The sequence below is a fragment of the Natrix helvetica genome (assembly GCF_964273705.1).
Source record: "Natrix helvetica genome assembly, chromosome: Z".
Lineage (NCBI taxonomy): Eukaryota > Metazoa > Chordata > Lepidosauria > Squamata > Natricidae > Natrix > Natrix helvetica.
Genome location: NC_138554.1, coordinates 50,080,508 through 50,103,191, shown reverse-complemented (window position 1 = coordinate 50,103,191; position 22,684 = coordinate 50,080,508). Strand labels below are relative to the sequence as shown.

General features: G+C 41.7%; 1 protein-coding gene across 1 annotated transcript in view; it reads right to left on the bottom strand.

The window, feature by feature from the left end:
* CACNB1 (calcium voltage-gated channel auxiliary subunit beta 1) overlaps nt 1-17,054 on the bottom strand; it is a 70,936-nt gene extending 53,882 nt beyond the window's left edge. Inside the window, exons 1-2 of the mRNA XM_081969751.1 lie at nt 16,932-17,054; nt 12,877-12,963 (exon numbers count right to left, since the gene is read on the bottom strand). Of these exons, the coding sequence (XP_081825877.1) occupies nt 12,877-12,963; nt 16,932-17,018 (174 nt within the window). The 5' untranslated portion in view covers nt 17,019-17,054. The remainder of the gene's footprint in view (nt 1-12,876; nt 12,964-16,931) is intronic.
* Nucleotides 17,055-22,684: the final 5,630 nt, after the last annotated feature.

Here is a 22,684-nt window from a genome sequence, read left to right as displayed (position 1 = left end):
CTCCCCTGAGGTAAAGTAGGTCTCATCACTCCTCACCTTGCTAAAGGTAGAGGTTCCCCTCGCACATACGTGCTAGTCGTTCTCGACTCTAGAGGGCAGTGTTCATCTCCATTTCAAAACCAAAGAGCCAGCACCGTCTGAAGATGTCTCCGTAGTCATGTGGCCGGCATGACTAAACACCGAAGGCGCATTGAGTGCTGTTACCTTCCCACCAAAGATGGTCCCTATTTTTCTACTTGCATTTTTTACATGCTTTCGAACTGCTAGGTTGGCAGAAGCTGGGACAAGTAACTGGAGCTCACTCGGTTATGCAGCACTAGGGATTCGAACCGCTGAATTGCCGACCTTTCTGATCGACAAGCTCAGTGGCTTAGCCACTGAATAACCGCATCCCTTCCTCAGGTCCCTAAAAATCTGGTTATTCCAGCAGACCTCAAACCTCCAAGAGATGGTGCTCTCATGAGGTCACTCCTTTATTATTAATATCCCTCTATGCATTATTTTTTTCCTCAGCATTTTCCGTGAAATGGGCAGCCATACAAATTTGATTAATATATAGAGAAATGTAGTGAAGAATTTGAACAGGTCATTTGAAGTCAGTTCTAGATAGAGCACTAACTCCATAAAGTTTCCTTTGCAACTGTTCCAGCCACCCAAAAAAACAGATTATGTTATAATGTGGATATTTGCTCAGTTATTGAGAATTCTTCCTGAGTAGACTAGCATTCCTCCAACTGATCAACAGAGAACACTCAGGCTGCCAGTACTCCAGCAAGTTTGGTTTTGTAACAAAAGAAGAAGAAAGCAAGTCGGACTGCAAAAAAAAAAAGATTCACATAGTGTTCCAGAGCTTTTCCAACTACAGGGCAATGTTCCCTCTAAAGTGCGCGGCTGCGCGGGCGCGCACATGGCAAGAAAGCACCATGCAGTAGTTTCCAACTGCCGCGCAGTGATTTCTAATGTCACAGGCTCCGGAAGCTGAGGGATTTTCTGTCCTGGTTAGGGTTAGCACGGGCACGGGGGTGGGGACAGCGACAGGAGCTTATGCGGCACAACCGGTCTCCTAGGACCTCCTAGGGGCCAGCTGCGCCGCTCAAACTACCGTCATTCGCCCTGTGCACATCAAAGCAAGTCTGTGGAAGTCCTTTGCAGGCGGCTAAAACTGGCCGCCCGCAAAGGACCTCCACAGACTTGCTTTGATGTGCATGGGGCGAATGACGGTAGTTTGCGTAGTTTGAGGTGAAGCCGCCAAAGCCCCCGCTGCCACCAGAATAACTGCTGCCGCCTTCTCCTCCTCCAACAGCACTGCTGGATTTGCCACCCAGCACTGCGGCTGAGGTGAAGCCACCAAAGTTCCCGCCGGTGCCCCCACCCATGGCAGCGGCGGCTGATCTCCACAGACTTGCTTTGATGAGCACGGGGCAACTGACGGTAGTTTGCGTAGTTTGAAATGAAGCTGCCAAAGCCCCCGCCACCACCAGAATAATTGCTGCCGCCTCCTCCTCCTCCAACAGCACTGCTGGATTTGCCGCCCGGCACTGCGGCTGAGGTGAAGCCACCAAAGTTCCTGTTGGTGCCCCCACCCATGGCAGCAGCGGTGGTGCCTCCCCCTCCGCTCGGAACACCTGAGCTGGACCCCACATAACCCCTGCTGCCTCCTCCTCTGCTGCCGTGCTTTTGAGGAGCCATGAGGCTTTTTTTTCCTGCAAGGCGGGAGCTGTACGGCAGGTGCAAACTGACCACGGGAGGGGAAAAGGTTGCTGGAGCCCTGGCAAATGTGAGGTGGTGAGGAGCCAGTAGGAAAGCAGCGGAGGGGGTGGGAGCAGGAAAAATAAGGCTTCATGGCTCCTCAAAAACATGGTGGTGGAGGAAGAGGCAGCAGGGATAACGTGGGGCCCAGCTCAGGTGCTCCGAACGGAGGAGGAGGCACCGCCACTGCTGCCACGTGGCGGTGCCGGCAGGAGCTTTGGCGGCTTCACCTCAGCCGCAATGCCGGGCAGCAAATACAGTGGTGCTGTTGGAGGCGGCGGCGGCAGCAGTTATTCTGGTGGCGGCGGGGGCTCATCGGCATCTTCAGCAGCGGCCCTGCCCCTGATGAAAAAATTGAAGATGGAGCAGATCCAGGATGATGATGTCGCCGCAGCTGCCAGTCCGGACGGAGGTAGCCGGAGCGGCGCCGAGGCAAAAGAGCAACATGACTGGAGGAGGAATTCTGGGAATTGAAGTCCACAAGTCTTAAAAGCTGTCAAGTTTGAACACCCCTGGGTTTTTTTTTCTAAAGGGTTAGGGGTGCAAAGGTCTTGTAACTTGACAGCTTTAAGACTTGCGCACTTCAAATGGCAGAGTTTCTGAACCAACATTTTGGTTGCTAAGCAGGAGCGTTGTTAAGTGATACTGACATTATATAACACTTTTAATTAAGCGGGTACCTTGAATAAACATAACTTTGAGTTTCAAATAATACTGATTTCGTTGTTATCTTAGGTGACATCCGTGAAAAAAATTCAGGTGCTCAGGCATGAAAATGTGCCGCTCAAACACTATACTTTTCTGCTCACACTGAAAAAAAATTAGAGGGAACATTGCTACAGGGAGGGTGGAATACAGGAGAGAATGCTAATGGAAATTACCATCTATGGAGGTAACCTCAATGTTCCATGGAGCTTCAGCTTCAGCCAAAGTGGAAGAAAATGGACTTCATTCATGATACTACTGTATCATTTCAAATTCCTATATGGAGGACTCCCTAATTGCTTTTAAATCCAGTATTCCAATCTCAATTGGAATAAATAATTCAATTTTCAAGGATCTCATTCCCATGTATTTAAGATCTTTCTCAGATAGCTCACTTTATATAAAGTAGTAATTTATCTATCATGCTCATACCTGGAGGTTTTTTATTAGCCTAAAAGGGATGTTTCAAACTGCACCAACGTAACAGTTCAAGTCAATGTGATCCATCCTCATCCTTCTATTAGTGAATGAAGCCATTTTAACCTCTAAGCTTTCTGAATGCACCATTGGCTGTACTTGAAAGAGGCAAAGAAGAGCTAGCAGGTAGTAATAAAATACTCTAAGAAAAGAGCAGCTTTTGGGGGGGAAGGCAGAATAGGTGAAGCTCTGAGATAAGAATATATTTTACACCACACCAACCCCCACTGTGGGAAATACTGGGAAATTAATAAGAATCTAATCAAACAATAAAAGCAATGGGATATTTATTTTCAGTTCTCACTGCTTCTTTCTTTGCGGCTTTGCCTGCCCCCTTGATGGAGAATTAAAGGCTCTTGATGTAGCCAAGAAATGAACTTCTATACTCTGCTTCTCCTCTAAAACAGTGGCAGAAGCAATTCCTCATTCTTTTTTTTGTTACAAGTGATGAAGTATATCCAAGTATATCTTCCAGTATATTTGCTTATAATGTATTATAGCTGATTGTCTAATTTGCTTCCACGTTGAGCCATTATATTATAAATCATTTTGTTTCCTTAACTTTAGTTTATTGGATAAAGTACAAGTCATTAGATTCCACAATTCCTATATTATAAATCATGGTTTACAAATCAAAATGGCTGGGTCCACATAATATACTTATCCAGTGCTCATCCAGTGTTACAACAACTTTACAGTTGGGGGGAATTAGAATTTAATATTATAATGAGTCCTGAAATTTAAGAATTTCTGTTTTCTGAAATAGTGGGACCAAATGTCACAATTACCCAGGCAGGATGTGGTGGGAGCATTTGGGCTTTCCTTAATCTAATCAATTAGCTATGCACTCAGTGAAAGTAATTCAGAATTAGTTCTCTGGATCTTGCACGAATACAAGGACAGCACGTCTGTTATTCATTAATTTACACATGTCTTCTTGCAGGCCTAAAATATGATGCAACTTCAAATCTACAATATGACGCAACTGCTTTAACAGTTGTATTAAAAACACCGTTAAAAACAAATGCATTTGAATGAAGAATTAGAAATCTTCTGTACCTCATCTGTGGAAAAAATGAGTTGGTTGCACATCAATATAGAAAATGTGTGCATGTTAAAGACCCACATATACATTCCAACAGAGTATTATGCTTTTCTTTATGAGTACAAGCCCTTCTTGTCATTATTGCTCCTTACAAACATTTAAAAATGATTTAACCTTTATATGATATTTCTTAATGTCATACACTCCCCTAAGATTTTGTTGATACCGGTAATTCTGCATCTTACAAACACTGCTTCCTTGACCCTTTTCCTGTAAATAACGGAATCTCTATTTCAGATTTTTATTCATATAATTATGTGGCATCCAAATTTTCTGACAAGGAGCCAAGAGCAGCACACATTCTTACTGTAGCTATAATTACTAGTGTGCTATAGGGAATTTTGCTGAAAAATAAATCCAAATGCAATATACACACAGTGAATATATTCACACATTAAATTATTCTGGGTTGCTCATGACCTGGTCCAGGGTATGGCTGTAAGCTTCAGAGTAGATGAAGAGGTATCATGTAAGCAGATAAGATAGTGGGGATAATTTTTAATGTTTTTTTACAATTATATTGCTATGTTTATTTCAGGATTTACAGTACATTGTTTTATTTAAAATATTTTTCATGAGTGTGTTTGTGTGCATATTTCTCTCTGTGTGTATATGTACAACTTATTATAATCTTTATCTATTTCCTACCAGAAATAGGCAGAAACCGTCAGTCTGGTTTTTTAGGGCTCTGAGGATACAAAGATTTGAAAAATTGAAATGGAATCCACAAATGTACATCTCTGCATTAAGTTGTAAGTTACTTATTGAACAACCCATGCTTGGCTAAGTTTAAAGAGCATACTAACCATAACTCATAAATAAACCACACTGGTTTGGTTCATTCAATCAATCTACTAGCCTGAGGATATCAAGAAGAAGAAGAAATAATGATGTGTCTAAACCTGTTTAAACCCAAATCTCCTTAATATCATGTAGTTGCATCCCTCTTTGGACTCCACACATTGTTCTCCCAATTATTTCCCCACAGTCTACAATCAACAAGATATGGAAGGTAGGGTTGGGATGGGGGAAGAAGAAGCCTTCCCTTTTGTAGACTGTACTGGTGAGCTCTGAATTGCTAATTTGGGATCCAGGGTTTACACGCCCCCCCCCCCCTGACTAAGAGAGGACATTTGGTTTCTCCTGCTGCACGTTTTTCAGACAAGAAATTTGTAATTCTTCTCCAAACCAGGTTGACCTTCGCTGTTTCCACTTATTCAAACTGCTCACTCTAAGACTAACAGCCCCTTGCTAGGATTCTAAAATAACTTTTTGCCATGATTTGTGCCCAGTTCTCTAAGCCTGGACTCGATGTGATACTCTGTACCACAAAGTACCTCTGCTGTAAATAAAGGGCTTGCATAGCATGATAGCTTTTAAATGTGTGCTGGTGCTGTGCTGAAGGATCGCTTAGGGATCTCCTCCATAGCAACTACCTCCTGCGTCATCACTATGGCAATGCAAGTCTAGGTCACTGATGCTCTCCCTCTCCCTCTTCTTCCATTTCTTTGTTTTTTCCATTCACACATTCAAAACAAAGTTCATGTGCATGATGTGTGTCTACGTGGAGTACGTGGAGAAGCTTATAATATCAAATGTACAATATTGACTTATAGAATACCTAGCCCAGTAAAAAACAAACTGAAGAAACAGTATGCTCAAAAATCTACTTCCCTCTATTTTTCTCACTTGACCTCATTTTAAAACAGCTATGTTGGGCTTATATGAAACACAGCATATTCCTGCTTTCATTCATCAAACAGATGAATGGAACAAATTGGAGAATTTGTGGCCCTTTAAAAGAAGGCTGTTGGTCTCTAATCCTTACCAGTCCCAACCAACATAACCAGGAATATGGGCTGATGGGAGGTGAAGCCTAGAGGGCTACAGCTGCTCCCCGCTCATGAACCAATGAGACAAAATTCCATCAAAATTGCTGAATTAGTTGCCATCAGCAGCAGAGTTCATTTGATATTTTTCCAATAACTTAGATTTCTTATTCTTTTACTTGTAACCTTTAAAAAAAAAACATAGGCAGGGTATAATTGTCTTCAGAGGACTGTCAATTTTCTGGATACATTTAAATTAACTTTTGATGGCCAAGTGATCAATTGATTTTTTTCAGTACTTGTCCATATTTCCTGATTTTAACATTGCTCTCTGTTCAAAATGTTTAGAGTAGATCAGGTTACAATTTGTTATTATTCTATTTATTTGATTTTCGTCTTATCCACAACGTTGCATTCTTTTATCCCTTGTCTCTGTCTTCATAAACAGAGACCTTCTTAGGGTAACCCAGGCAATTTCTATTTCAGAGCCAGGGCTAAATGTAAATTGAAATATGTTTCTCCTATTTGCTTTATAAATGCTTTGATAGATGCTTCACTTCTGTCCTTCCAGACACTCAGCAGATGGAGAATTGCTATAGCAACCTCATTGCTTCCCTGTGCAATGGAAGAAATGTTTTCTGTTTATTTTTTATTTGCTAAGGCAAGAAACTGACAAAGCAGCTGAAACAGACAAACATGAACAACAAAAATATTGTAGTGGAGAAGTGCAAATGCTGTTTCTTTGATCTCAGAGAGTGAGGGTGTATACAACCATCATCACTTGTCAAAAAAAAATAAGTGTTTGAATCATACAAAGCAGTACTATAATGTGATTTATCTGGGTTTGACTGAGCATCACTATGGATTGCAAATCCTGATTTACAGTTTTGTGTTACACACAAACAAAACCACAGGCTTGCTTAATGAAGTTATGGTTTGCTTAGTGAACTACGTGAACAAACTTTCTGTGCACATTCATATCTTCTAACAACAAGTAACTTAGTTGTTAGTATATTTTGACAAGCAGGCATTCTCCAAAACCAGAAATAGATAATTTTGTTCTGCTCTGATTATCATATAGGATATATTTGTTGCTTGTTTAGCAAGTGCTCAGGAAAATATCAATCTCATCTTCCCCATAAGACAACAATGATGTTGGTGAATATTACAATGGCAACATTATTTTAGATGGGTGAAGAGATAAAAGCTATTATAACACTGTAAATATTTTACACTCGTTTGGACATGACCGAGAATAAAGTTATCTCAGCTGGAAAACACAAAGAAGGTAAATCTATAACTAGTTCATTGAAGGCTAATAAGTTACTTCAGAATAAGTTATTGTCTCTGGAAGCACATTCCCATCAGTCCAATGTGTTTGTTATTGGGATTCTGAGCAAGCGAAGAAAAAACAACTACCGTAGTTCTTCTTTGTAGAGCTCTAAAATATGAAGTATTAGCTTTGCCAAAAGAGCTAGATAGATTTTTTTCTTTCCTTATAGCTGAAGAATCTCTGCCACATAGTGTGAGCTTTCTCATATTTTCGTGTGTGTGTGTGTGCATATGTGTGTATGTGTGTATATATATATATATATATATATATATATATATATATATATATATATATATATATATATATATATATATATATATATATATATATATATATATATATATATATATATATATATATATATATATATATATATATATATATATATATATATATATACATATATGTATATATTAAAAAATGTATGTACACTGCAGGAAAGATGTTCCATACATTTTCTTTAGATATGAATATACTATTTCCATGTAGGTTAATTCCTTATATCTCATATGTTGGTTTCTTAAGCTGAATACATGTAATAAAAATGCTATTACTCTTTTAGATCATGGCCTTGTGATGTTTATAACAAAGTTTCATGAAATTTTTTTAAAAACCTTTTAAGTGGTCCTTAAATACAGCTTCACAGAATGATATATATTAAATAAATACAGAGACTGGGTCATGTCATTTTGTGGGATATTGCCAAAGCATTCACTTAATTGATGACAATGACATGACCTGGAAATCTAGATGTTCCAGAGCTCAACTGAATGGAGTTCCCTTGCATTAGACAAAATTCGGTAGTAACTTGTGTTATATAAGTGACATCACTGGCCTTAAGTTTTATCATCTGAAACACAGAGTCCTCACTGTTAGATTGGGTAATGGATAGGCACACACAGGCTTAACGGTAACAACAGCTCTTTATTAAGTACAACATATGAGAACAATCCAGCGAAGGTTGAGTCTGACAGCAGCCCTTTTATAGAGAGCTGTCAGACCCTTCGACCAATAGGATTAAACCTCTGTTCCCGCCAGAACAGAGGACCTTGGTGGAAACCACTGTAGTTAGAGCAAGTATCTAACACACCTCCCTTCTTGGATGGAACAATTCTACTTGTTATGTAGTCACACGGGTAGGCGGGCTTTTGGGTAGCTTTGCCTGACCTGCACAGTTCAGTAGGAGGGGTTCCCTTGGACAGGTCGGAGAGACCTGTTTGTTCCGCAGCTCTGCTTGGTGGAAAGCTCCTGGAACCTTTCACAGGCCGCAGCTGGAGCTTCTAGAGCCAGTTCGTTTGGAGCTCGCCACGGGCCTGCAACATAAGCAGATATGTTTCCCGGTACCATCGGGCTTGAGCTGGCCGTGGAAGGAGTGAGTATTTGCTCCATTTGGGTAGGGCTTTGGCTAACTCGTGCAGAAGTTACCTCTGGTTGTCTAAGAGTGGAGTTGGAGAGGCGGCCACGGAGTTGGTCAATATGCCTTCTCCAATTCCTACCATCCTCGAGCTCTAGGAGGTAAGAGCGAGGGCCGGTGATGCCTATCACTATGGCAGGGATCCACAGAGTTCCCCCGGCGTAGTTGTGGATATATACCGAATCCCCTACACTAAATGTCCGAATCTTGCTTGTGGAGTCTGGGGGCGATGAGGCAGAATAATTGGGGTGTAGCGGTCTAAGTGGGACCTTAGCTGGCGACCCATGAAAAGCTCGGAGGGGCTTCTCCCTGTAGTGGCACTGGGTGTACTGGGCGCGCTACTGCGCATGCGGCAGCTGTCATCTTCCTCGCCCTCTGAGCTGTTGGGCTCTGCAGCCTCACGATATACACATGTATTCTTTCGCGCGTCTTGTGGAGCGCTTTGGCGCTGCAGAGTCTCAGTAGATTTGACGGCTGATTCAGACGCCCTGGCCTCGTCCAGTGCGATCTGCAGAGTGAGGTTAGATTTAGCGAGTAACCTCCTCTATAGGTTAATGTCCCGCACACCGCAAATTATGCAGTCTAGAATCAGTTCGTCCAGGTCTCGGAATTCGCAGTGCTCTGTGGCCTTGCAAAACGCCACAACATACTCATTAATCAACTTGCTCTCTTTCTGGTTCCTGATGTTAAACTCATGCCGGCGAATGTGCTTGGACAGCTTGGGCACATAGTGAGTCCTCACCGTCTGCTGAAGCATGGACCAGATGACTGATTGTAGTGGTGTCAGCTCAGAGAGGTCTTTCGCCGTCTCGAACACTTCCCAGTCACAGTATCTGAGGAACATGTTCTTCTTGCGGCCTTCAGAAAGGCCCATGAGGTCGTTTGCCTCGAGGAAGCAGTCAAATTGTAGAATGTACAAGTCCCAGTGCTCAGTGACTGGGTCATACGGAGTCGGTGGAGCGTGCATGGCCATTTTGTGTTCAGAGGGTGTTTTGAGTTTGCCGCTCAAAAATGGCTGCTCAAAGCCATGCTGAGCTCCGACCTGGATGTACTTGCTGGATTGCTATGCTCTTTCAGTTCGCCTAGTTGCCTTCCAATCCCACCTTCGTCGCCAGTGTTAGATTGGGTAATGGATACGCACACACAGGCTTAACAGTAACAACAGCTCTTTATTAAGTACAACAAGTGAGAACAATCCAGTGAAGGTTGAGTCTGACAGCAGCCCTTTTATAGGGAGCTGCCAGACCCTTCGACCAATAGGATTAAACCACTGTTCCCGTCGAAACAGAGGACCTTGGTGGAAACCACTGTAGTTAGAGCAAGTGTCTAACACTCACACTTTCAAGAATAACAGGAACCTAATCCTCACAAACATATTTTAGAGTAAGGTTTCATTCTAAGTATTGATGTGACATCTGGAAGTACGAACATCCTATTTGGATAAACCAATGGAAACTTGTCATAATACTTGGGTGGCAAATTTATAATCAACTCACTGAAGTTTCTTCAAACCACAGAATGTCTTGCTGCTACTGCTTCCAAATTGTTATTATATTTTTCACCTTTTTAAGGTAGAAGACACATTAGAATTACAGCATGTCCTATAGCAAGCTTAACAAAGTTTCATCCTGAAAACCTTGAAACATGTCTCCTCTCCAGCATAGTTTAGGAACTCAGCAGATAACTGTATTTGGCTTATCATCATGTACGACACAACTCTTTGTTCATCATTTCAACATAGAATACTTTTCCCCTCTGCCTCTGTTGCTTCGGTCATTTAGATCCTTCATATACTGAAGGGACTGTTGAGGGTGTGTCAAATTTTTCACCTTTCAATTTCGAGGCATTAGTGGCTTAAAGGTTGTGACATGTCTTGGTGATTATAAAGTTATTTTGATTACTTTAATATAATTTAGATGTGCTTGGTAAGTAACTACATAAATATAATAACTTTCTAACATTTTGTTTGTTTCATTTGAAGGGTTACATTTCATAGATCCAAATTTTATAGTTACTCAAGAATTATTGCTGTTCAGTCAGAGCGGCTTTCTCCCAGGCCCATAAATGGAGGATTACAGTCCATATTCCCAAGTAGCATCTGCTGCTGCTTTATTTTCAGAGCACTTTATGAAAAGAGACCTAGGAGTATGCTTTAGACCAGGCTGTCAAATTCCTGGCCTGCAGACCAGATGTGTCACATGCTGGCCACGCCCCTCACCATTTAGCGAAGGAGGGGAAGTCCCAATACATCATATGATGCCACCATGACAATGTGAGTTTGACACCCCTGTTTTAGATAGTGTTACTTCACATCAGGAAAAGTATGGACTTATAGTTGCAAAAAGAAATATAGTGTATGGGAAAAAACTGGTTCCTCTTTAGAAGAAGTGGGAACAAGAGTAGGAAAATAAATTGTAGATTTACATCTTGGAAATGAAAAAGAAAGGATAAAATAAATGTCTCATCATTTTATTTCCCCAAAAACTTTAGAGACCTTTGACATTTTGGCAATATTTTAAAAACAGGTGAGAAATAGAAAGGAAACAAATAAAAAGTCCAGCAAACAGATGAAGTGGAGGAGCATAAAACCTCTAGACCAAGAAAGAAATTACTGAAGTGTATGTGGGAAGAAACCCAATTTCTTCCCCACACTGAAATCCCCTTTTATTTATTCTTCTTTGAGCTGCACATATACAACAAGTGAAGAAAATGGCAACCTTGTAATAAAAAAGTTGTTGAAGGGTGGAAAAGAAATCTCAGAAATATGTGAATTCTGAAAGTAAAGTACATTGTTAAGAAGAGTATTGTTTCCACCAGTGGAAAGTTGCCGGAGACTGGATATCAATAAATTCTCAGCAATGGTTATGGTTATGGCTGTGGAATTCTGTGGGAGGCTATTCACCTGTAACTCATCATGGTTGGGAAATGCTTTGAAAATATATTAAGCCATGGGCTTTCCCCGTTTTTGAGTTGAAGGGCTGTTTACCTGTCTTCGAATCAGCAGAAAACTAATCTAGGCTAACATTTTCAATCAGCATAATATTTGCTGTCCCTATGGTTGATCATTGCCTCTGTTTCAGCCACTGGGTTTGTTTGTTTATTTATTTATATTTATATATATAAATTTATATTGCCGCCTATTCACCCAGAGCAACTTAAGGCAACTTACAGAATACAAAACCACATTTAAAACAATAAAAACTAACAAAAAGAATCAAATAAATTAATATAGTACAACAAAAGCATCCCCCACCTTCCACCCATCCACCTGCCCAGGCGACAGCAGATCACACGAGCCATTTAATGTCTTCCAACCCACTCTGGGTTCCCAGGCCCACTGGCAGAACCAGGTCTTCAATGCCGGAAGAGTGTTAGAGTGGGGCCATTCTAATCTCTTGGGGGATGGTGTTCTAGAGAAAGGGGGCCACCACGGAAAAGGTCCTTCTTCTGGGCCCCACCAGGTATATCTCCCTCAGGGATGAAACCCACAATATTCCCTACCTCCCCACTCTGATGGGTCAGGTAGATGTGACTGGCAAGAGATGGTCCATTAGATAAACTTACTTCACTTTCTTGGAGCTGCCTTTGGAGAATGCTTGAAAAAGGGGGTGGGGATTAAAAACTATTATAGCTGAAAATAGTCTAAACTTGCTTGCTCATGTTGGGCTGGGCTGATAGATTTTCAGGGAGTGTGATCAAAAAAGTCAAGATGATGGCCATGTTGTGTTGTACATAAAAAAGCAGATGGGTCTTTAATCAGTGTTGTGACTGCCATCTTGACTTTTTTGACCACATCCTGCAGAAGCCCGTGGAGGTGGAGCAATCTCATGGGGACATAGCAGAAAAAGATTACTAAGATTTGTTTGTGCCGTGGCGAGGTGCAGGTAAGGAAAAGCCCCCTGACTGAATTTAGAAATATGCTCACCCCAGAATATATCAACCACCTTATGGCCAAGCATGAAGTTTATAATTTAAGAATATATATTTAAACAAGAGAACTCTTTAGTATAATGGTAAAAGCACCAGGTTAGAGACAAGGAGTTCTAATATAAGCCGTGGCAAATTATTTCACAAATGCAAGGAACTAGTCCATGCAGTTGACAGGATTCAAAACTGGGTGGAAGGCAAGTCAGAAAGACAGCAAACTGCAGTTTAGTATGACATCAACCCAAGTCTTTAATTTCTAAGTCATGAATTTAGTAGTCGTCCCCTACCCATCTTCCTTTTTCAAGCATAATTCGTGCTCTTTTTTTGTTGCTCTTACCTGCCTAACGAAGCTGTTTGACGTTGTGTCAGAAGAGGTGCTGCCATCAGAACGTTTGAAGCGGTTCTTCCTTTTGCTATACTTCCCCTAATTGGAAAAACATACAAAGGTCAAGAGTAGCATGAATTCAGAAAAACATACACAAGTAGGTAAAGTAGGTGACCAAAAGTGTGGATACACACAATGCTGCAGTAAAAATATACTCTAATCCAGCAGAGGGATAATATAGACCCCCATCTTCAGACAGTTGAAGAACATGTTCCATATTCTTTAACTCAATGTTTCTCAACAGTGATAACTAAGTTGTGTGGATTTCAACTCCAAGAATTCCTCAGTGAGAATGCTAGAATTCTTCAGAGAATGCATGCTGCAGGTGCCATTACATGCTGCAGAAAACATGTTTTTTCACCCAAATTTACTTGTTTTTGAACAAGACACAGTGACCCGATTCACAAATAACACTAAATCATGTCATGATTCACAAACCCCAATAGCATGGCAATCTCCTCACTAAAGAAACTGTGCTATGTAAATCCTCTCACAAAGGTCTGTTACAATGCTACTACCTCTCTTGCATGTAAAGCAAAAATGCAAATCAGAAGAGCATTAAAAAAAAGCCCAAAACAATTTTTTTGAAGTGTAAATACCTTAATGATGTGTGCCACCATTTCATTGCTTTTGGTTTGATACACACAAGTCAGGTCCCTAAATTCACACAAGTAAGCACTTCAACAAGGTACAAAACTTTGAGCCTGACAGTGTTGTTCCACATGCCAAGGCTTTGCAATACATTGTAATTTGAAAAAGAACTATTGTAGAAAAACACATGCTTTTTTAGATGCATTATATCAGGAATTCTGCAATGGGAGAGTCCTTTATTGGCTTGATTGGACTATAAAATTCTGTCACACATGCAACACATACAGAGGGTGGGACTTTGTTGTAAGGGTTTCAATTGCCATATTTACTTTTGTTGTTGTTGGTCAATGGAGTGGTTTTGGAAAAATTCCACCATGGTGCCTTCTTTAGGAAAAATTAGTAAGAGTTGGCCCAATTATCATAACCAACATTCCTCACTTTTTTTTTCCAAGCTGAGAGAGAAACATTGATAGTTTATTGTTTTTCAGATCTCATCAACCAGTACCTAATCCAGTTTAAGAGCTGTGAACTGTCAAGTGTCCATGTTCCTTAACCATGAGCCTTTTTAAAAATTCAGTCTGGATCATCCAAATCAAAGCTGATTTATCAAGGCTGTAGGAATGACTACTGAGAGGATCATGAATAATTTTCTGAGCATTTGAGGATCAATATTACACTATAGATGACATAATCCAATCAGAAGATTATTGAGCAGAAAAAAGTCAGGGGGATTTAGTGCAATTTTCATTTAAGAAAATTAAGAAATTCTACTAAAAATAAAAATAAAAAGTGGGCTCCTCTCCCTCCACCCATGTAACCATAAGCAGGAAGACCCCTTGCTTAATCCCCCCACCCCAATATATTTGCTGGTTAGTTAATTCTTACTCCCGCTACAGTTAAAACCTGTGGCTTTTTCTTTTCATAGCAAGCTGGTAACACCAAGTTCCTTTTTTAAGAGAGAGGATATCAATTTAAGCTTCTTTCCTTCACCTGCTTCTAAGAATCATGCCTCTGTCCATATTCCGAGGGAGAATGTTCCCTCCCCATGAACCAACCCTTTGCACTGATCCTGAGAAGGGGGGAGGGGGAGCAGACCAGGAATGAGCCAGGCGCTTCACAAGCATGTCTCTAGAGAGAGAGATAGGACAGCTGGTTGAGGAGAAACCCATTGTTATTAGGCCCCCCATAGACATGGTTCTCGTAGTTCTAAGGCCAAGCAGGGCAGGAAAAGAAGGCAGAGATGAGGCTGGTATTTTTAGGCTTTTCCTCTCCCTGTTCTAAATCAGGCACGTGCGTCACTCATAGCTGCAAGACGCAGTCTGGATCCAACACGTGGAGGACCATGAAGAGCAGGACAAAAGAATTGCCAGAAGATGTTTTAGCTCCAAAGAGCCCACTACCACCTCACATATACTCAATCTAGCATTGCTTAGTAGGCTACCTGCATGAGGTTTATCTTGCAAAGGACCACACATTCATCCATCATCATAGAAAAATCTAAAATAGCATCTTACATTCCATTTGATTCTTTCCTCAAGTGAGAGCATTGGAGCTGCTACTTCCTTATCAACTTGATCTCTCTCTGTCTCTCTTCCTTCTCCTCCCTCTAAGATCTACCTTTATCTTGAAATGTTTTAAAACTCCTGATGTTCATAAGTGAGTACGAGAAAACTGGTATTTTCTTTTGTTGGGATCATATCAAAGGACACATGTAGCTCAACTTCTTCTTTTAAAACATTCTGCCACTCAGTTCTATTCTCTCATTATCCACATACATCACAATAAAGAGTACATTGGCATTTGCCAATTCCCACTGCCTGTCTAGATTTATTAATATTAAAAATTTCTCTTCTCTCTTTTGCTCATCAAAACCATAAGGCATAGCAGTTTCTGAGAATCCCTTATTTCTAGTCTGGGCCAATAATTTATCCCTTTAAAAAGTGGCTGGCAAATAAAAACACCACCCATTTTCCAATAATCCACCCAGTAAATATTGTTTGGGGAGCTCTTATAGCTAAAATTAGCAGCTAAACAAACATTAAGCAAAGTCAATATGGTGTCATTATGCTGTAATTATTAGGAACTCCTCGCTTGGAAAAGTTAAAACGCAGGAGTAGAAGATTCCTAACACATCGAAAAGGATGAATAGTGCAATTAAATCATTTCCCCCCAAATTAGGATATTTCATCCATGCATCTTGTTCTATCCTGAAAGATCAAAGATATTTGCATCATTCTGTCAATTCTTATCTATCTGAACCTTGTTCTTAGATTCATCAATTTCCTGGCTAAAGTAGCTGAAGAAGCGTAGGAGAGGAGAAAACCTTTATTATCAAGTTCCAGGTTTTCTCCATAGCTAGATATAAAATTAATTATCTTTTTTGAGACCCCTATAAATATTTTCCCACATAAACTGGGGGGGATCATTACCAATACTGAATCCACTAGTCTTGATTTCTATTTGAGTAGAGAGCCAGAGGAAACATCTGAACTTCAATAGCAAACAGTGGTGGTCATTTAATTCTCAGGCTACTTTCCTGATCACAACTGGCTGGAAATTCTGACACATCTGGAAAGATGCACTAGTAATCAAAGGCTGATGCACTTCAAAAAGTCCTCCTTGGAATCAGCCTGAGGAGCTTCTCCTATTACCATCTTACTCTTAACAAATTTGTATGGGGATTGAGTATTGGGGATGGGAGGGAGAGGAAATGCTAAGAAAACATGAAAAGGCACAAACACAAGATCATATATATCTTCCCCTCCTTCTGAAATTCAAGGACCAAGACAGGACGATTCCCCACTTTCAGTTTGGTCGGAAAGTGCCGCCGCCCGCAGTTGGCTTTGGACAGATTTAAAGATCGCAAGGGAGAAGAAAAGGGCCTGAAGCTGAGCGACACTTCTCACCGGACCGACTGGCTAGCTAGCCCAAGCCCCCCATACCAGCCGTCCCTCCACCCGCTTTTGTCCTACTTAGTGAATTGCATCTCAGCACCCATCCCAAAGAGCCTGACATTCCTGGGTGGCCGGCAGTTCAAGATCAGAGGCAGTAGAGACGATTAATAGAAACCGACAATGTGCCCTTCCACCCCATCCTCTTCCAGCAAAACATTTCTCTCAGTTACGTGCTAGATTGGGGGGGGGGGGGGAATAATTCAGCTCAGAATGTGGGTGCATCAACCCAGGTCGGGTCTTGCAAGATCCCCCTCCCCCGGTCGCATCCATTGGATCTTTCTACTCCCTCTTTCTCCAGCCGCCGCCGCGGTTCTTCTGATTTTCTCCCCGCCCCTCCTTTCTTTCGGACACGATCTCCACGTCCAAAGTTTCCCACATCACACCCAAGCTGTTCTCCGCCTAATGGACTGCAAGGCGTCCGACCGGTGCAGCCGACTGAAGAGCGGGCTGGCGGTTACGCACCTGGAGGCCAGGGTTGTCTAAGACCTCCATTTGGATGTCTTGGCTGGAGCTGTAAGGTGTGCGTGACATGCCGCTGTCCTGCACCATGGAGACGCCTGTGCTGTCGGCTGAGCTCACGCCGGACTCATGGTGAAAGCCAGGGAAGATTGGGGTCGCCTTTCGCCTGTCCAAGGAGCCGACCACCAGCCTCCTCAAACCCGTAGCCTCAGCATGGCCCCTCCTGACGGCTAAGATGAGCAAGCAGGCCCCCCTACGCGCGCGCCGCCGCCGCTGCCGCCGCCGTGATGGATGAGCCCAGCGTTCCAATCATAGGGCATCGCCTACGAGCGCTTCCTGGCAACTGGCAAGGGCTGACTGCTGCCTTCAGCTCCCCAGGGGAAGGAAGAAGGGGTGGGTGTGGTTTTAGCCAAAGTGGGGCCGAGCAGATGGTGGGGCGGGGCGGAGAGGGGAAGGGAAGATGGAAGCTCCTGTCAATGGTCTCGCATCTAGCTTAGCTTCCTGACAAAGATCCTCTAGAGTCCACCTGCTGCTGTCCCATCCTGGAAGCCACCATGGAAAGAAATTTGTCCAGATTCCCATCCAGTTTATAGCTAACTACCTTTCTCCTGTTTGTTTTGTCAATTCACATTTAATATCTCCCTCCGTGATTTAGCATTAGGCTGGAAAGGACCATTTTGCTTCCAACTCAGTTTTTTTTTTCACTCACTCTATCTTCTGATGAAAATCCTGCAGAATTTGGATCATGCAGGAAGATTTCAGGTTGTAGTTGAGAATAGCCAAATCTAATTACCCTTTCTGGTATAGGAAGTTAAAACCCACCCCTCTCCTAGACAATAAAATATTTTTGGAAATATTAAACTATTAAAAAGGCAGAATATTTCCCCTAAAAAGAGAAGTAGAAACTCAGAGAGGCAGAAACTCTGACCCCACCTTTGTCAATGGGCCATTAAGGCCTGAGCTAAAGAAACATGTTTTTAGGCAGGAAACAGACTTAATAGCTCCCCACACCTTTGTTAATAGGTCAATAAGGCCTGAGCCAGCCTATTTTACATAATCAAGATCTACTCCATCTCATTGCCCTTCATTGTACCACCCACCAAGTTTCAACCAAACTTAGCACACAACCTACAAAGTTAGCTAAGACCCCGACCCTGGGAGTCTGACAACCAATCAGAATAATTTCTTAGACAAGAACAGGAAACTGAAATGTGGGGTCCCAGAGAGGGCATAAAACCCAGGGACTCTCAGCATCTCTGCCCTTTTTTTGTTCAGGAATACAAGCCATGTGATTCTGCTCAAGAGCTCAAGCCATGTGATCCTGTTCAGGAACTCAAGCCATGTTATCCTGTCCACCATTAAACTATCTTTCTAAGCACCCTCCATGTTTCCAATCTTTTTCCCCACTTGGAATTGAACCAAGGAGGACATTTCTTCCAACACTAGACTCTGAAACCAAGCAGGGTAAATACTGAATGAGAGACCAATAAGCACCCCCATGACTGGGAAGTCAACCTACTACCTGGCAAAAGGCCACGGCAAAGCACTTCCATAGAGTTGCCAAGAAAATGACCAGGAATTAAATTTGGTTCAAATGCATCATTAAACACTGATAATTTCTCTCTCTCACACACACACCCCTTAGCTATAAGCATAGAATAGCAAACTTTACAGGCTAGAAAGTAGAAAGTGGGGGCCAATTCAGGGTTGCATTAATAACACAGAACCACAAATTAATGAACCACAGTTTTGTCTAACTTATTGAGTGAACACAGACTGTATAATTAGTTTATGGTATTGCACAAATCCACAAAATCTATTTGGTAGCTGTAAGTGATCATGTTCAAACACAATCAGTAGTGTTACATTTATTTATAAGGTTTGTTCCAGGTGAATATTCATATAGATGCAGTCTAGTTGCTCCTATATTTTTTTCCCCACACTAATGCCTTCCAGGAGTGCTGTGTCTTATTGTCTGGGTAGTCAGCAACAGGTTAACAAGATTATCCTATGTACAACAAGATCAGAGCTGGTATTCAACAGGTTATGACCAGTTTTGGAGAACCAGTAGGGGAAATTTGAGTAGTTCGGAGAACCAGTAAATACCACCTCTGACTGGCCCTGCCCCCATCTATTCTCTGCCTCCCTAGTCCCAACTGATCAGGAGGAAATTGGGATTTTGTGGGGAGGGAATGGAGATTTTACAGTATCCTTTACCTGCCACATCCACCAAGCCATGCCCACAGAACCAGTAGTAAAAAAAAATTGAATCCCACCACTGAACAAGATATTTTGCTTAAGAATTTGTTGGGGTGATGATAGAACAGAGGCTAAGATCAGTTCAGTTCCTATAGTTGCTTTGGCCTGCTGTGCTCATCTGATGTGAAGCATTACTTAGACATTATGTGGGTTCTTTATCTATTTGGCTAAGTGAATGGGCAGCTTGTACATTGGCTGAAGCAGAAGAGTCCGTCCACCAGAGTCTTTAAATCCCAATCCCTACATACCTGTTGTAAGCAGCAAGAGGCACAGAAAGTAGGAGAGAGTAGCACAGTGAGCAATAGCAAAAATAAAAACTAAGAGAAGGATAAAGAGAAAGTTAAATGAGCAAAAGAAAGATCCAGAAAACCAATTGAAGGGGGTGATGGAGCAAGAGAGGATGATGGAATGAATGACAGCCATGAGATGAGTAACAGAATGAGAGAACTGGCAGTGCTCAAGGCGGTGGAGCAAAAGCAAGTGATGAAGTGATGATGGCAGCACAGTGAGTGATGGAGAGATGAGTGAGAAAGATGAATGAAGAAGACAGTATGAATGACTAACAGGCAAGAGAAAGTGAGGCAGCCTGAGTATTGTGGAATAATCTTTGGATCACCAACAAAGTGGATGGGAGCTGCAGCACCTGGTCCACAGAAAGCCCCTTGCACCCTGCAGATCAGAATTCTGGCAAATGGCTAAATCAGGAGGTTATGAGTTCAATCCTAAATAGAGACAGATGTAGGGTTTCCTGCTTGGGCAGGGGGCTGGACTAGATGACCTGCAAAGTCCCTTCCAAATCTATTAATCTGTTAAAATTGGTTTCCAGCCCAATTCTCTATTCTCTCAACTCTTCATGTTAGGGAGAGTAATTGCAGGAAATCCATCAATATTTTTTCTTAACTTGTCCCACATCAAAGCCCACAAGGAAGCACTCACTAGCCTGGTAACCAGGGCAGAATAAATTCCAGTGTCAGGGCAAAACACTTTCATATCACCTCACAGACTAGAAGAAAATGCATTAAGCTGGACATGCTCCTTAACCTATTTTATCTTCTAATTTTTGGGTATGGAGTACAACAGTACAATAGCAAATAAAGCTTTGTTCACATGATTTATATTACAGATATATCAACAGTTATTTGCAATTTCCAACATACTTACTAATATGTCTTCTACATTATAGTAACATGTTTTGTTTCATTGTAGTTTATGGAATCAACTTGTTTTCTGGATGTTATGGCAAGCAATTAGTTCAAATACAAATACATCTGACATGACTTTTAAATAATTTTAGGAGAAACTTTGAAACTCAAGCTCCTAAAATTCCAAGATCCAAACTTACATAAAAAAGTGTGATGGTGGTAGAAAACAGCTGTCCTGCCATAAAACATGGGGCTTCCCTGGAAATGTACGCAGAAGTTTAAGCTGATGTAAAATGCAATAGTGCAAGAAGTTACGTGTGTTTCTGGTAGAGCACCTGTTATACCTCTACTGCACAAGCTGCATTTGCTGCCAGTTTGTTTCCAGATGCAATTCAAGGTATTGGGATTGACCTTTAAAACCTTATATGGTATGGGACCGGGTTATTTGAGGGATCACCTTTCTCTAATTTTACATACCTGACGCACCGGATCTCACAGAATGGATATGTCACCAATTTCAACATTGAGAATGCTACATTTGGTGAATCCTATGTGGTGGGCCTTTTCTCCTATGGTGTCTATATTGTAAAATCTTCTCTCCCCTGAGGTAAAGTAGGTCTCATCACTCCTCACCTTCCTAAAGGTAAAGGCTCCCCTTGCACATATGTACTAGTCGTTCCTGACTTTAGGGGGTGGTGCTCATCTGCGTTTCAAAGTTGAAGAGCCAGCGCTGTCCAAAGATGTCTCCATGGTCATGTGGCCGGCATGACTAAATGCCGAAGGTGCATGGAACGCTGTTACCTTCCCACCAAAGTGGTCCCTTATTTTTCTACTTGCATTTTTACGTGCTTTCGAACTGCTAGGTTGGTAGACGCTGGGACAAGTAACGGGAGCTTACTCTGTTACGCAGCACTAGAGATTCGAACTGACAAACTGCTAACCTTCTGATCGACAAGCTCAGCATCTTAGCCACTGATAAGAAAGGTAAATGTTTTGTTGGAATTCATTGGGAAGTTGTTTGGGGTTTTGTAATCCTTGTCATAACTGCTGTTGGCAATGATAGAGAATGAATAAGTGTGAGACTTTCTCTAATAAATATTTAATTTCCAGTTTTATCTGAGGTTTCAATCACTCCATCAGGAGGGTAGCTCATCCTTTCTGAATATATGTGGGCCAGCTTTGACTCTGGAATTGTATGCAGAAGTTGTTCACAGAGAAGAAATTCAGCCTGCAGCATTTGTGAAGACTAATAGAGCAAACAAAGGTGAGAGCATTTTCTAGTTAGAAAGAAGAATAAGGCTTTGAAAGATCTGAGGAGAAATATAAAGAACACATTTAATCCAGAATTCATGTATATTGTCCTATGCTGTTGAAAATGCTGCAATTTATTCAGCATTGTTATTCTTTTAATTGTTCCTGCTATCTCTTAGGGGAATTCCTACGACATAGAACAATGTATCTGAAAGTCATCTTTTGCTAGTAGAAATTGATAAATTGGCCATACCTGTTCTGACCTAGGCTTCCCGAGAGCATGAATCAAACTCCTTGTTCCGACAAAACCCCTTTTATTAATTTACTGTGAATTCTGCTCATTCACATCCAGCGAAGTCTTTCGAGGGAGAATTTACAGTCACAGACCTTATCTGACTTGGAAAGCTGACAGGCCGATATCTGCAAAACTTGGCAAGGAGTCTCAGAGAGTCACAAACCAATCAAGCGAACTAATTGTCTCCTGAAAACTCCATTCCCCTTTTGCTCCTCTTTTATTTCCTCTGGGAGGGGCCATTCATCATCCACTTGTGGCCTCACTCCCAAATCAACCCCTGTTATTTAGCTGCTCCCTTTGTTTGCACAAGCACACACTGGGAACAGGCTCCAGCTGTTCGTCTGTCTCACTGATGTCTGACTCTGAAGGCAGCTGATAGCTGGCATACGGCTTGGCCCCCTCTCTGCCTCTGATACAGAACCCTCCTCAGAGCCTTCTCCAGACTCCAGGACTGGCCCATGTTCCTCCTTAACCTTGTCACTGTCCGAATCTGCTGCTAGATTTGCTGGTTGTTGGCGGGCCACAACAATACCTTTTGGACTCCTGCTCTACATGTGACTCCAATATTTCCCTTTTATTTTAAATCCTCTGGAGCCTCCTAAGCCTACACTACTGAAGTATTATTATAGCAAACTGTTATAGTAATGTTGCTGCTATTTCTTGATAATTTTTGAGGGAAAATGAAAATGAGGGAAAGTTATTAAAATAAATTTAATCTGCTACTGATTTATTTTAACTATAACATTAACATCTTTCAAGGGGAAAAAGAAGGAGACCATGCTAAAAATTAACTCCTTGCTGCACCATAA